The sequence below is a fragment of the Lepidochelys olivacea genome (assembly GCF_965140295.1).
Source record: "Lepidochelys olivacea isolate rLepOli2 genome assembly, chromosome: 18".
Classification (NCBI taxonomy): domain Eukaryota; kingdom Metazoa; phylum Chordata; order Testudines; family Cheloniidae; genus Lepidochelys; species Lepidochelys olivacea.
In genome coordinates, this window is record NC_140428.1 from 23,219,783 (window position 1) to 23,232,783 (window position 13,001).

At 48.7% G+C, this 13,001-nt stretch overlaps 1 protein-coding gene across 3 annotated transcripts in view; it reads right to left on the reverse strand.

Moving 5' to 3' along the window:
- DVL1 (dishevelled segment polarity protein 1) overlaps window positions 1–8,788 on the reverse strand; it is a 169,863-nt gene extending 161,075 nt beyond the window's left edge. For all 3 annotated transcript variants that reach the window (XM_084651773.1, XM_084651772.1, XM_084651775.1), the window contains exon 1: window positions 8,604–8,788. In XM_084651773.1, the coding sequence (XP_084507899.1) occupies window positions 8,604–8,773 (170 nt within the window). In that variant the 5' untranslated portion in view covers window positions 8,774–8,788. The remainder of the gene's footprint in view (window positions 1–8,603) is intronic.
- Window positions 8,789–13,001: the final 4,213 nt, after the last annotated feature.

A 13,001-nucleotide genomic window follows, 5' to 3' on the forward strand; every position in this document is an offset into this window, starting at 1 on the left:
TATGTTTTCCAATGTGCATTACTTTGCATTTATCACCATTGAATTTCATCTGCCATTTTTGTTGCCCAGTCACCCAGTTTTGTGAGATCCCTTTGTAACTCTTTGCAGGCAGCTTTGTTGCATGGCGATATTACCATTTAAGGCCCCCAAGCCTGAAACTCCTTGTGCCTGAGTGGACTGCTGTGCCCATGTGGAGTTTAACTGAAGTAGGGCTTCTGCACAGGGTCAACAGTCTGTACTTGGCTAAAAGCTGGAAGATCAAGGCTTAAACTTGCAGTCGAGAGCTATCTACCGTTCCCTTATTCATCTAGTTTATGAAAACATTGGGGATTTTATGTATTAAGAAGGGTTCCTAACCTGTTAGGTTAGAATACAAACTCACTTAGATTCGAGTAAGGAATGTACCAAGTAATCTATTTGCAATCTGGACAGATTTTTCCATTGCTGGAGAATAAGCTTCACAATCCTAACAGCTATTGAGTTGTGTGAATGATATTAAACTCCTCTTCTTTTCAATACTAGTTGAGTTAGATGTTGCACTACAATTCTAATAAGAATTGGCTAAACAAGGTTGTCTGGAGGGATTAAAAATTCATCCATTCATTTTGGTCTGATGAGGTCTACAAACTAATGGGCCAGATTCTCAGCTGCTGTAGATCAATGTTTCTTCATTGATTTGTTCACAATAAGGTCATAACTATTTATGTTCACAATAAGGTCATAACTACCTCAAGCTGTGGAGGTAGGTAAATATCATTCATGGGGAAACTGAGGAAGAGATATTAAGGGCTTGATTTGAGAAGTGCTGAGCACCGTCTGCTCCCTTGAAGGCGGTGGGAGCAGCAGGCGCCCAGCAACTTTGGAAACTTGGCCTTGCGGCTCCAATTCAGCATGTTCTTAAGATTACCCACATGCCTAACTCCATCCCGGCCCAGCAAAGCACGTAAGCACATGCTGAAGTCTCACGAAGTCAGTGGGAGAGGACCATAGCTAGGATTCTCAAAGTGGCCTCAAGGAGTAAAAAGCATCCACCCCACATTGACTTTCAATAGGCCAACTCATTTCCTTTGACCCCTTTGAAAATCGCAGCCCACGTGCGAAGAATTAAGCACGTACTTAAGTGATCTGCTGAATCAGGGTTTTGATGACTTGCCCAGTGCCATAGATTGAGTCATAGTCAAAAATGGGATTAGAACTCAGACATATTCTGGTTTCTTGTACACTGGGCGAGAGGATTGCAGAGCAGCAGGTCCTTGACAGAAAAGGTTTGCCCCTCAGTATCACCATTAGAGGACAGGAAGACAATCAGCGGTTCCAACCCTACAGCCATATTGGTTAAACAGCTAGGAAATGAACAATAGGGCAGACCCACTGGAGCACGGGGCACATTCATCACTATAAACCTTGGGACTTGGCCCAGGTTACACGTTGTAGATTGAATAGTTCTTCCTCTGTATCTCTCTTGCCAGCAACAATCCTGTCTTGCAGTGTCCTGTGCTAGCTAGCAAGGGGATGGATATAATGAAATCTCAACATGTGCTACCATACATTTATCTTAGGATGATAACATTACAAGCAGTCCAGTAATTAATTGCTTTATCTTTGAGTTTATTGCTTTCGTGGTTTCCAGATCTAAACCACACATTATTGGACAGCGTTCTACAGTGTAATAAATCACTAGTTTTTTTCCAAAGCTTTTCCTTACAAAGGAGACAAGTTGGAAATATGTGGGCTCATCTAATATTATGGATGCTCCATGTGAATAAGCCGGATCCTGAGCTGTAAGATCTGTGCAACCATCAGAGTTTAAATTTTAAAAAAGTGGTTCCATTTGACTACATTAGAGAATTTTTAATTAAGTGTATTTATTCAAATTAGTAATTGCAAAAAGAAAGTCAGGGAAGTTGCATTAGACAAAGGACTACAAGGACACATGGGCATGATAACCTCAGAGTCAACACTATTCCAATGGATAGGAAGTGACCTATTGTCACTTACTAGGAAAGGCGGGGGGGGGGGAGAAGATCAGTTCCTGTAAAACACCAAACCAGGTGACACTGCTCTTCAGCTAACAGACACAGGCCCTGAGGAGCAGCTTTTTAGAGACTCATTTTTGGTGGACACATCGTCATATCCGAAGGCCTGACCCTGCAGTGCTCTGAACACCCTCACCTCCCACTGACTCCAAAGGGAGTGGAAGTTGTCAGCAACCCTACTTTAGAAAATAAGAGCTCTAAGATGTCTTGCAGCTATAAGGCAATATTTGCATTCATATGTTATTGTGAGCTATAGATATGAAAGTAGCAGGAAAGTACTGTCCTTTCAAAGTACAGACAAATCCATGCCCCCACAAGTGGGTGCAGAGGTCATCATGCATGGAAGATGGAGTAGGAGACACAACATTTACTATGAGCCCGATATAAGCAGACTTCAAGTGATGTTAAGTTGTTCTGTATCATACCTGTGCATCACTAAGGTTTATACTACCATAGCTGCCTGAGGCTATAACATTAAGTACTTTGTGCATTAGTAAATTGAGCCCTAACTAAATCAAAGATCCCTAGACCCTCCTCTGCCATGCTTTCCGACCAGTATGCTGAATGCTGGCCAAACACTCAGCATAGATACGTGAAACAGACTGTGCAGCAAGGCATGGCTCTGCCCCTGTTCTAACGCCACTTCTCTCTACCCTAAATAACCCTGGTCATTCCTAGTTGGAAACAATTCACTGTATACATTATTTCTGTTATTTATTACATTATTTCAGGATCCAGGAAAGGCTGGGCCATAATTACAACAACATGTGCAATATTGCAGAGTCAGTTCCTGATCGCTGGCTTCGGAAGAAGGCTCCACTTCTGCACAAAAACATTTGCCTTCCTAACACAAGAACTATTTTTCACTCCATATTGGGATTTATAAACTGCCCTGCCAAGCAGTCAACTTGCCAAATTATAGCTCTGCATGGCCACTGAGCAGCAATGCCAAGAACAGAAGTCTAGAGCGAGAGAACTCTCAACGACTGTAACGTTTCAGTTTTAAATGAAATCTAAGTACCTCTTACAGAACAGAAAAAAAAATTCCTCAGGGAACATTTTCAGGGATGTTCAGAGGAAATCAGACAATTCTTGTGATTGTTACTGGAAATTGTAGGTATAGAAATTGCTTGCTATAGAAAAAAAATGCACCCTTCAGAATACAAGATTATAGAAACACAAACCCGTATTTACTGTTAATACTTTGTCCTGACAGCCAAAACGCAAATTGGTTCTCCAATTCCCTCTGCTTTCCATACGTAATTGTGTTTATAAAGGAAGCAATAAAAGTTTAGCAGGACCAGTAGACAAGGCTGATTGATCACATATTGGCTTAGGAGAGACACTAGCCCCAAACAGGAGCAGACACTAGCCTTACTGCGCCAATAGCTTCCTACTCTGGTGCATCTACAACACAACACAGCTCTAGTCTTTAGCCATTCATACAGACTGTATCCTGAAATGCTTTACAAAGTTAACCACCACAGTTAGAGAGTGGAATCATCACAGCAGGGTGAGAGAGAAACAGAGGTACACAGACAGGAGAAACAAACTTGTTCTCATGGGAAATTTGAAAGCTGGGGGTGGGGAGGAGGAGAAGATAAAGTGGAGGAACAGAGCAAAGCTGTTCCAGAGGATAGGAGCTGCACAGAAGGCTCTTGCACCAACTCTGCTGAGGGGTGGGATAAAGAGGAGGCTGGTGCTAATGGACTGGGGACAGGAACAAAGTCAGAGGAGAGGCTACATTGGTGTAACTTACACCTTTCAGCCCCCACAACAAAGAAGTCCCATGACACCTAGGATTTACGGACGTTGGCCATGAGCTGACATATGAGCAGTCCCATTGAAGTCAGAGGGACTACACACATGTATATAGTTCAGCGTGTGCATCAGTGTTTGCAGGATCAGGGCTTTAGACTGAACCCTATAGACCAACATATATAGTTTACACACCCATGCCATCCCTCGACCAAAAATGGGCTCATTGGGTCCAAGTGGAAGGGAGTCGAAGGGACACAGCACCTCTACATTTGGTTCAGAGAAGGTCTGTAGGTTAGGATGGAGCAAATCCACGTAGTGACATTACAAGGCAGACAGTTTTGAACTGGATTATGAAATATTATATATACATACACATATATACCTGCACACCCCCATGAGGAAACCCCACTGACTGCCCCAGTCACCAACTGCACGATGAACATGATGCAGAGAAGCCATCGGTGATTGGAGAAATGAGCCCTGCTCTAAGAAGACGATATATTACAGCAAGAAGGGAGGTGAAAGGAGCATCACTAGAGGTTCACAGTACCCCATAATTGATTAAATCCAGTGGTCTCAGAAGGAAAAAAAGACAAGTGATTGTGGTGTTGTTAGCACTGTTAAATGTTACATCAGCTCTTCCATTAGAGATCTGATTTTATGTTGGTTTGCAACTTGGCCACAGAAATTCATTGTGAGCTGAAGCTTAGGAAAGATAAGGAAACGTCCTTTAAATTTACACACAGGCCCAAATTTTGCAGTCAGATACATGCTGGCAGACCCTTCTACCCTCAAAGAGCCACGGATTGAGGTCATATCTTGTTCTATATTATTTAGGAACTTCTACAGGGGTTTGAGCACAAAAACTTCGATGTTTACCTTTAAACAACTTCGACTTTTAGAGAGACCCATCTTGCAACAAAACTAGTGCCAATCCATGAATGTACAGTCGAGGAAAGACACAATGTCTGCCCCAGATGCAGTGAGCATCCACAACTCCCACTGAAGTCAACAGGAGTTGTGGGATGTTCTATACTTTAGGATCAAGTACCCCCTTCCCCATCAGAAAGTTTTAAGGTCAGCGCACAGTCTGGGTCTGGCTTTTCTTTTACTGCTGGCTCCTGAAGCAGAATATAGTAGACGCCTTGGAACTGCCAATTTTTCAGCACACATCTGCACACAGGCACCTCAAAAGGTGGCGTGCCAGGTACCGCACCTGAGCGGCAATGGAATCACATTTCATCTTATGTGCTACATATACAAGGCAGCAGCAGCAGCTAGAGACCAAGTATGACCTTTAGCTTGAATTTGCTCAGCATATCTTGGTTCATGTTATCACCTTATCGTTTAAGCTGGTGGTGTTAATGTCTGGGAGAATCCCATTCACAAACTTGTAGCTTTGCTACTTGGAAAAGCAAAACCTTTCCAGTTCCATATTACAAGGTCACTAGGACACTCTCTAAGACAAGAAGAAAAAGGAGGACTTGTGGCACCTTAGAGACTAACCAATTTATTTGAGCATAAGCTTTCGTGAGCTACAGCTCACGCTCAAATAAATTGGTTAGTCTCTAAGGTGCCACAAGTCCTCCTTTTTCTTTTTGCAAATACAGACTAACACGGCTGCTACTCTGAAACCTCTCTAAGACAATGGCCTCAACCAAACACCCTCGTATTCGCCACGGTATGATGCAAGGTTCCGCTGCTATGACCAAGCAGCGGTTCCACACTTCACTGGCAGCACAGACAACTTAACTGCAGCCATTCTCCCCCCAACACACACGTCACTTTTACAAAGCATCAACTGTATTGTATATTTGTATTGGAGAATATTGTGACTAAAGGGACACTAATTTGACAAATCCAAAACTTGACTGTACATTTGCAACTCTCCACTCTTATGCCAACTCCATTTTCCACGAGCAGGCAAGTGGACTGGGTAGAGATGAAAAGCCAGTCAGGAAGGGAACTGAAATAAACAAGAATCCTGCACAGGATTTTCTTCACCTGGACAAAGAGCAAGGACAGCACCGCAGTCCCAACAAACTCAGAATCCAGCCCGGTTTTACTGAGGAGGGATCACACATCCTAAGAGCTGGCATTTTAAGGCTATCCCACAATATTGCAGCACCCTTCAGTTAAGGGTCCATGAAGAAAAATGTAAGTTTAAGGGACAGGCACAGTTTATGCTTGTCCGACATGATATACATATTTTTAACTTGTACTCAACTGTGCTATTAAAAAGGAAGTACTTCAGAAGGCCCAAACTGGCTGATCTAACATCTGGACCATTTCACACGTCCCCATGTGTTTGTTTTGAAATTAATTCTTTATGTACTTTTTTCTAAATAAATGTTTCCAAATTCTAGGAAATAAATAAATCAGTGCATGAGCAGCTCAGTAACAAACCAATATAAACAAACAATCTACCACATAAGAAATACCCTTCAGCATGGAAGCATATTCCAGTGTGGATGGAGAAACAATTGGAGAAACAAGCTTCAGGGTTCAAGCTTTCAAGAAGCAATAAAGAGAATATCATTTTAAGATGATGTGAATATTACCAACAGAGCCATTTTAGATACTAGGCACTATATTCATATACTTATTATGCTAGTGATGCTACAGACATTAGATCATGTTACTTTTCGACAAAGGTTTCATCTAGCCTCTTCCACAAGCAATCTAGAAATGCAGAGATGCCTTGCCAGTGATAGATGCAGATACAAATATCCAACATCAAAAAGTGCAGCTGTGTATTACAGAGGGATTACTACACTGTGAAAGCTGATTTATGACAAACTGTCAAAGGGCATTGGACTTTTTTTTTAACATGAATGCCAACAAACTGAAGTGTACAAACCCCCCTTTTGTGCGGGAAAGCTAGCATTTAGGAACGCTGGGCCAGAAGTGTGTCCAGCACCCAACAGATCCCATTGGAAATCCGGCCTTAATAGTGGAGGCTGAGGACTTTTGAAAATCTGGCCCCTCACCTTCATCGGCTTTTATACCTTCCACATACTCTCAGGGTGAAAACGATCACTTCCGAGAGCAAACAGCTACCTAATGGGTGTGCGCAAAGGTGCTTTTCCACTTGCAAGAGTGGAAGTCCCTTTGAATACATCCGTTAGCATATTCGTGGTCAGATCCTTTACGCTAAATTACTGGGATGTCCTGAAGACTATCCAAACCAGATGTGTAAGCAGATGGGACAGGGTTACAGGAGAACGGAGACGCTCCGTGTGCAGAGAGCAGCAGAGGAGTTGCTCAGCGGGAAACCAGCCAGTTACCCAACTCCCCATGGCTAGTGCCAGGGCAGAGTATTTGCCTCTCTGTCTGGGTGCTTAGCTGGGCACTGGGGAATGGAATTTCTCCCATTTCCCCACAGGTGGCTGTCTGGGAGGCAGCCGCCTGGCAGAGGAGGAGAAAGGCCCTTGGTCCAGTCTACCAGAGGCAGATGCCTGCATATGGGAAAGGATATGAACCGGTCTCCCTGTGGGTCCAGCTTGGGTAATGGGATAAGGCCCTTACCTTGCCCTCTTGTGCCTGGGTATCGAGGTGGGAATTGCCCCCAGACCTTGGCACTGGGAGATGCCCTGTCCCCCTGCTGCCGGGGCACAGTCATGAGGGGAGGGAGGGGCAGGATCCTTACACCAGGTGCTTGGGTGAGTGCCCCTGGGGGCAGGAAGGGAGAAGCTGCCCTCATGTCGCCCCCCATGCTGGATAATTGGCGCGGGGGGGGGGAGGAACCTGCCCCCATGCCGCCCCCCCGCTGGGTACTTGGCGCGGGGGGGGGGGAGGGAGAGGAACCTGCCCCCATGCCGGCCCCCCCCGCTGGGTAATTGGCGCGGGGGGGGAGGGAGAGGAACCTGCCCCCATGCCGGCCCCCCCCGCTGGGTAATTGGCGCGGGGGGGGGGAGGGAGAGGAACCTGCCCCCATGCCGGCCCCCCCCCGCTGGGTACTTGGCGCGGGGGGGGGGAGGGAGAGGAACCTGCCCCCATGCCGGCCCCCCCCGCTGGGTACTTGGCGCGGGGGGGGGGAGGGAGAGGAACCTGCCCCCATGCCGCCCCCCCCAGGCCCCGCCGCCTCCCCAGCCCGGGCCGCCATGTTAGTAGCTGCCTCCCCCAGTCCCTGCGGCGGCTGCCCGGGCCTAGCGCGAAGCCGGCGCGGCGGTGCCAGGACCCCCCCCCCGCAGCCAGCGGGGGTGTCAAGGCGCGGGGGGACCCCCCACACCCACACAGCGCTAACCAGCCCGCTGGGGGGGGTCACCAGCCCCGCTGGCTCTAGCGCTGCCCCAGCCCCCTCCCCGGGCACCCCTTGAAGGGCAACATCCCCCCCCCCGCACCCACAGGCAGCCTCCGCGCCCCTCCCCTCCCATCCCCGTGTAAAGGGGCGCAACCCACCCCAGCGCGATCCCAGCCCCCCTCCACCCAGCCACAGCTGCTGGGGTGGGGGGCTGCTCTCTACGCCCCACATCTACCAGCCCTTGGGGGCGTTTGCTCCATTCCCCCCCCCCACCAAAATCAAACGCACGCTCCTCGGACCCTTCCCCCTCCCACGCGTGGAAAGTTTCACCCCCACCCAGGCGAGCTTTGCACCCCGGCGCGGGGAACAGGTGCTCTCGGCTGGGCTGCTCCCGGGGGGGGGGGGGGGGGTTAAAGCCCATCGCAGCTGACAGCGGGGGCGGGGGGAGCACAAGTATTCGCCCCCCCCCCCTCCGCCGTTTTAGGGAGTGCCTGGAATCACTAGGGCTCGGAGAGGGGGGGGGGTGTATACACACTCACCGAGTCACACTCACGCACACTCACCCGAAATCCTGGTCCATGGACTTGAAGAAGAATTTGTAGCTGTGCACAGGCCGGTTGCTGAGGACATTTTTAAAATCTGTCAGCGTGACTTTCTCCGGGGGGACGGGCAGCTTCACCAGGTAGGGGGTCTCCTCCTCGTCGATGTGGTAGATGATTTTAGTCTCCGCCATGGGAGAGAGGTGGGGGGGGAGGGGAACACGGGGTGGGGGGGCAGTCCAGGGGCGGGGGCAGGGGGGGCGGGGGCAGGTCCAGCCCGGGTCGGAGCTGCCCGTCACCCACTCACCGGGTTTCCCAAGCCCCGGCCCGGCGCGGCTGCCAACAGGAAGGGAGAGCTCGGCTCCTGGCTATTGCACCGGGGATTTCATTCCCTGCACCGCTCTCTAGCTGCCCAACGGGAGAAATGCACGCGGTGCCCAGCCCGGCCCGCATCCCCGCGGGGGGCCGGCCGTGCCCCGGAGGGGCGAGCGCAGCACGCCGCCGGCCTGGGGCTGGGGGGCTGTGTCGGTCGCAACCTCCTTCCGCGGCTGCAAGCCACCAGCCTTCTGCCCGTTGCTCCTGCTGGGGAGGGGGAGTGAAGCCGCTTCCCAGCCTCCTCCGGGCTGCCTCCTCCCCCCGCGGCTGAGTTAAAGGGACACGGTGAGGCGGAGCCTGGCCCCGGCCTTTCGCAGGCGCGGGAGCGGCCCCGCGCCCGCCGGGTTCCAGGCGGCCCCGCGCCGCCTTCCAGAGCGGGCTCCCCGGGCTCCCGAGACGGTGTGGAAACGCGAGCCACGGAGCCGGCGGCCCCCCCCAGCTCGGGGAACGGAGCGGCCAAGCTCGCTCGTCCCCCGCCTGCAAACAGAGCCGGGGGCTGCTTTCTGGGCGGATGGCACTGGACAAAGACCAACCTCTGGGTCAGGAAACATTTGGAGGACGCTGGCTGTGTGGACGGGGAATTCCAGCCACCCCAAAGGCAGGCCACGGTTTATGGGGTGCCCTGCTTGGAAACCTGGCAGTGAAGCTCCTAGTAAATAAGCATCGCGCTTCGTAGAGTACCTGACATTTCCTGCGGAGAGCGATTTGCCCTTCCCTGGGAATGCTGGGCCAGATCGAGCAACCCCCTTGCGTTCAACTAGGCCCTCGTCCTGTGAGCAGCCCCTTGACGCCGTGAAACGGCTAAGGAAGGGAAGGGGAGGGGAGGGAGCACCTACAGTTCCCATTGAAATAAAACTCAAGCCGCGATAAGGATGTGCCTAAATATGGATCTGGGACCATAACAGATTAGGCACCCAGGGTTGAAAATGCTGGCCAAAGTTTGGGGCCGAGCCCATTTGCCGCGCTACACCTGCTTCTCTTCTGCAGGTTGCTCTGGCTCCTTGCAGGGATAACCTGTGGGATAGGGACACGAGGGACACTGGCTTTACATTAATAGTTGGAATAGAGGGAAACCAAAGAATGCTGGAATTTAGCACCCCCCCTCCCCCAAAAAACAGACTTTGGGGCTAAACTGAGCAAGAGCTGTAAAAGAGAGATTTTGGTAGCTGCGGAGAAATGTGTCTTGTGCTTTGTAGCTGGAAACAGACAGGTACAGGAAGCAGGGAGGTCATTGGACAAACCGGGGTTGTGCTTTCCCTTTATATTTCAACAGAGCTGGGTTGATTTTTTTTTTCCGGTCTAATCACCATGCTCTGTGCTCCCCTGCTGTTAGTACAATTTGTCATGGACCAGCAGGCTTCTCCAATGCCTATGCTAATAAGAAAGCAGAGAGAGCCATTTGCTGCAGTCAGAAATCTTCTTTAAGAGGTGCTGATTGGGACTGTATCAAGGCTAGATGCTTCTGGGGCGCTTAGCACCTACAAAGCTTTTTACCGGTCATAGAAATGTAATTCTTTCTCCGAAGCCATGTAGCATACAACTAAAGCTATCCCATGCGTTGGAATAGCTTTGGTCCTACTGCTCCACCAATGCTTTGGAGCAGAGTGGAGGTCCTCTGGTCCAAGAGAACCATATTCTGCAGCTCCTACATTTGAGTGACTCCAGCTTCCTCCTTAGAAATCCCAAAGGGGGGGCAACCAGCATGTGAAAATTTCCAAAAAGTATGGCTAGGTCGTGGGGAATCTGCTGTTCATTAAAAATATGTCTGCAGCCAAACCCCCAAGCTAATTGTATTCCCTTTTTTTTTGCACCCCACCCCCCACCCCATGAAAGAGCACATTAGTTTCTCCAAATATTCAGCTGCGGCCTGTGGAAAGGGACATCACAACTCATTGAATTACCTGTGGCAGTGGAATGATTTGTCCATTAGAAAAAAAGAATAGAGAAGCCAGTTGTGTTAAGGCAGCTGCCGTCGGCCAAATGGTTCGTTAACACTGTGACTATTTATTATTGTGAAAGGGGGTGGGTATCCCCAAATCTAAGCCTGAGGGGTGAGATTTTGAAAAGCACCTAGTTAGGTTCCTAATTCCTGTTGTTTTTTAATGGGAATTGGGCACCTAACTGTAACTTCCTTAGGCACCTTTGAAAATCCTACCCTCCATCTTACCTTTACATAGCATCTTTCAGCCTGAGGTGCTTTAACAAACTACAGGCCCAATCCTGCAAACACAACTGAGTGTAGCGATTAATTGCTTTGAGCAGCCCCTTTGCTTAGATGTGGTAGTCAGTTTATGCATGATCAGGCCCTGTTTACACTTCACCAAGCCCTGAAATGCAGCCGTCACTGAGGTGGATGAGGTAGCCAGATGGAAAACCAGTGCACAGCATGCATGTCATCAAGGAGGGAAGGTTTTTATTTTATTTATTTATTTATTACTACATACTTGGAATGTAAAAGTATTCCTGGGTGCCCCAGCCAATAGACAGTTTGAGTCTGCCAGCCTGGGGATGGATCTATGGTTCTTTCTACCCTAATTTCCTATGTTCCTGTCCCATTTAAAAAGAAGCCATCTCACCCAAAAGGAACCTAAACATTCTCTATTGTAACAGACACATAGCGTTATTCTGTGTTGAGTGAGCATGGGGCTTGGATTCATTTCAGTAACACTTAGTATCATTGTAACTGGGGCTGACAAAACAGGGGAAGGGGAGATAAGTGTACCAGGCCCCTGAGTTCATAGGGCCCTCCCCCCGCCCCAATCTGTAACATCTGCGTAAATAAAGTGAAAGGGGCGTGGCAGTGAACATGATGTACCAAGGTCTCACATTGCTCTTGCCAGGCCTGACTGTGACATGTATTGGGAAACCAAAATGCTAGCGCCAGCTATCTGCCGGCACTCCTACTACTGTGATGTAATTACAAAATTGCATTTAATGGAATTATCCAACCCTGAATCTCTACAGGCATTTATACCACTGTTTTCACCATTGAGCCCAAATCCCTGTATAATCCTTTAACGAGACATGCAAGGTGAACAGCAAGGAAAAGCTGTGGCCTGACTTTCCAAAACGTGATTAGTGGTTGTAGGGTGGCTCATCTTTGGGGTGTCCATTTTGGCACACATCAAAGGCATCTGATTTTCAGGAAGTGCTGAGCACCCCCCCCCCAACATCAGTCTTCTTTAAGGTGTCCCCAGTTCGGCCCCTCAGAATTTAGCCACTAGTCACTTTGGAAACTTCAGGTCTATGTTTTCACTATTTAAATTTTGGCCTTTTACTCGCAATAAGCACAAATTACTGAGGATTTCCATAAGCTCACGCATCCAAGTTCTCTCTCTCGCACACACATACACTGTGGTTCACATAACATTTTGGGATGTGCTTGGTACAGAAAATATGCCACAAAAACAGCAGTTTTCCCACATTTTAGAATCGCTTGGTAGGAATGTACAAGATTCCTTATAGCAGGCTTGTTCTCTAACCGGAGCTATGCTTTTCAGATACCCGAGTCCTCTGCAATCTTTTTAATAAACAATAAAGAAACTCCCACACACAAATATTCAAGACTGTGGTATCTTTAGTGGGTACTTAATGACCTGCTGAATTGCTCAGTCTCTAAGGAGGGGCTAACACAGAGATTGGGTCTGCAGAGCCCTGTCCCTGCTCTAGCCAATTTGCTTTCGCTTTTGACAACTAAAAATGGAATGAGTTGTATAATTGTCAGATGGCTACGTGCCAGCATAGAGATGAGGATCTTGGATTTATGACTCACAGACGGATTCCTGTGTCCCGCCCATAATGCCCTGCCTTCTTGGCGTAACCCAGATTAACATTACAGTTTAACCACAAAATAATCCAATTAAGAAATGTGTTTGGTACATAGTGAGGAACAGGGGGGTTGCCATACTAGTAAACCATTGGTGCACCAAGGCTAATATTTAGCTTCTTGCAGAATTGAATACCTGACATTTCAAAGGAAAGTCAGATTAAGGCATAATGGTCCTAGCCCCTTGATGGGGGGAATAGCATTCTGGAGGAGATCAATGC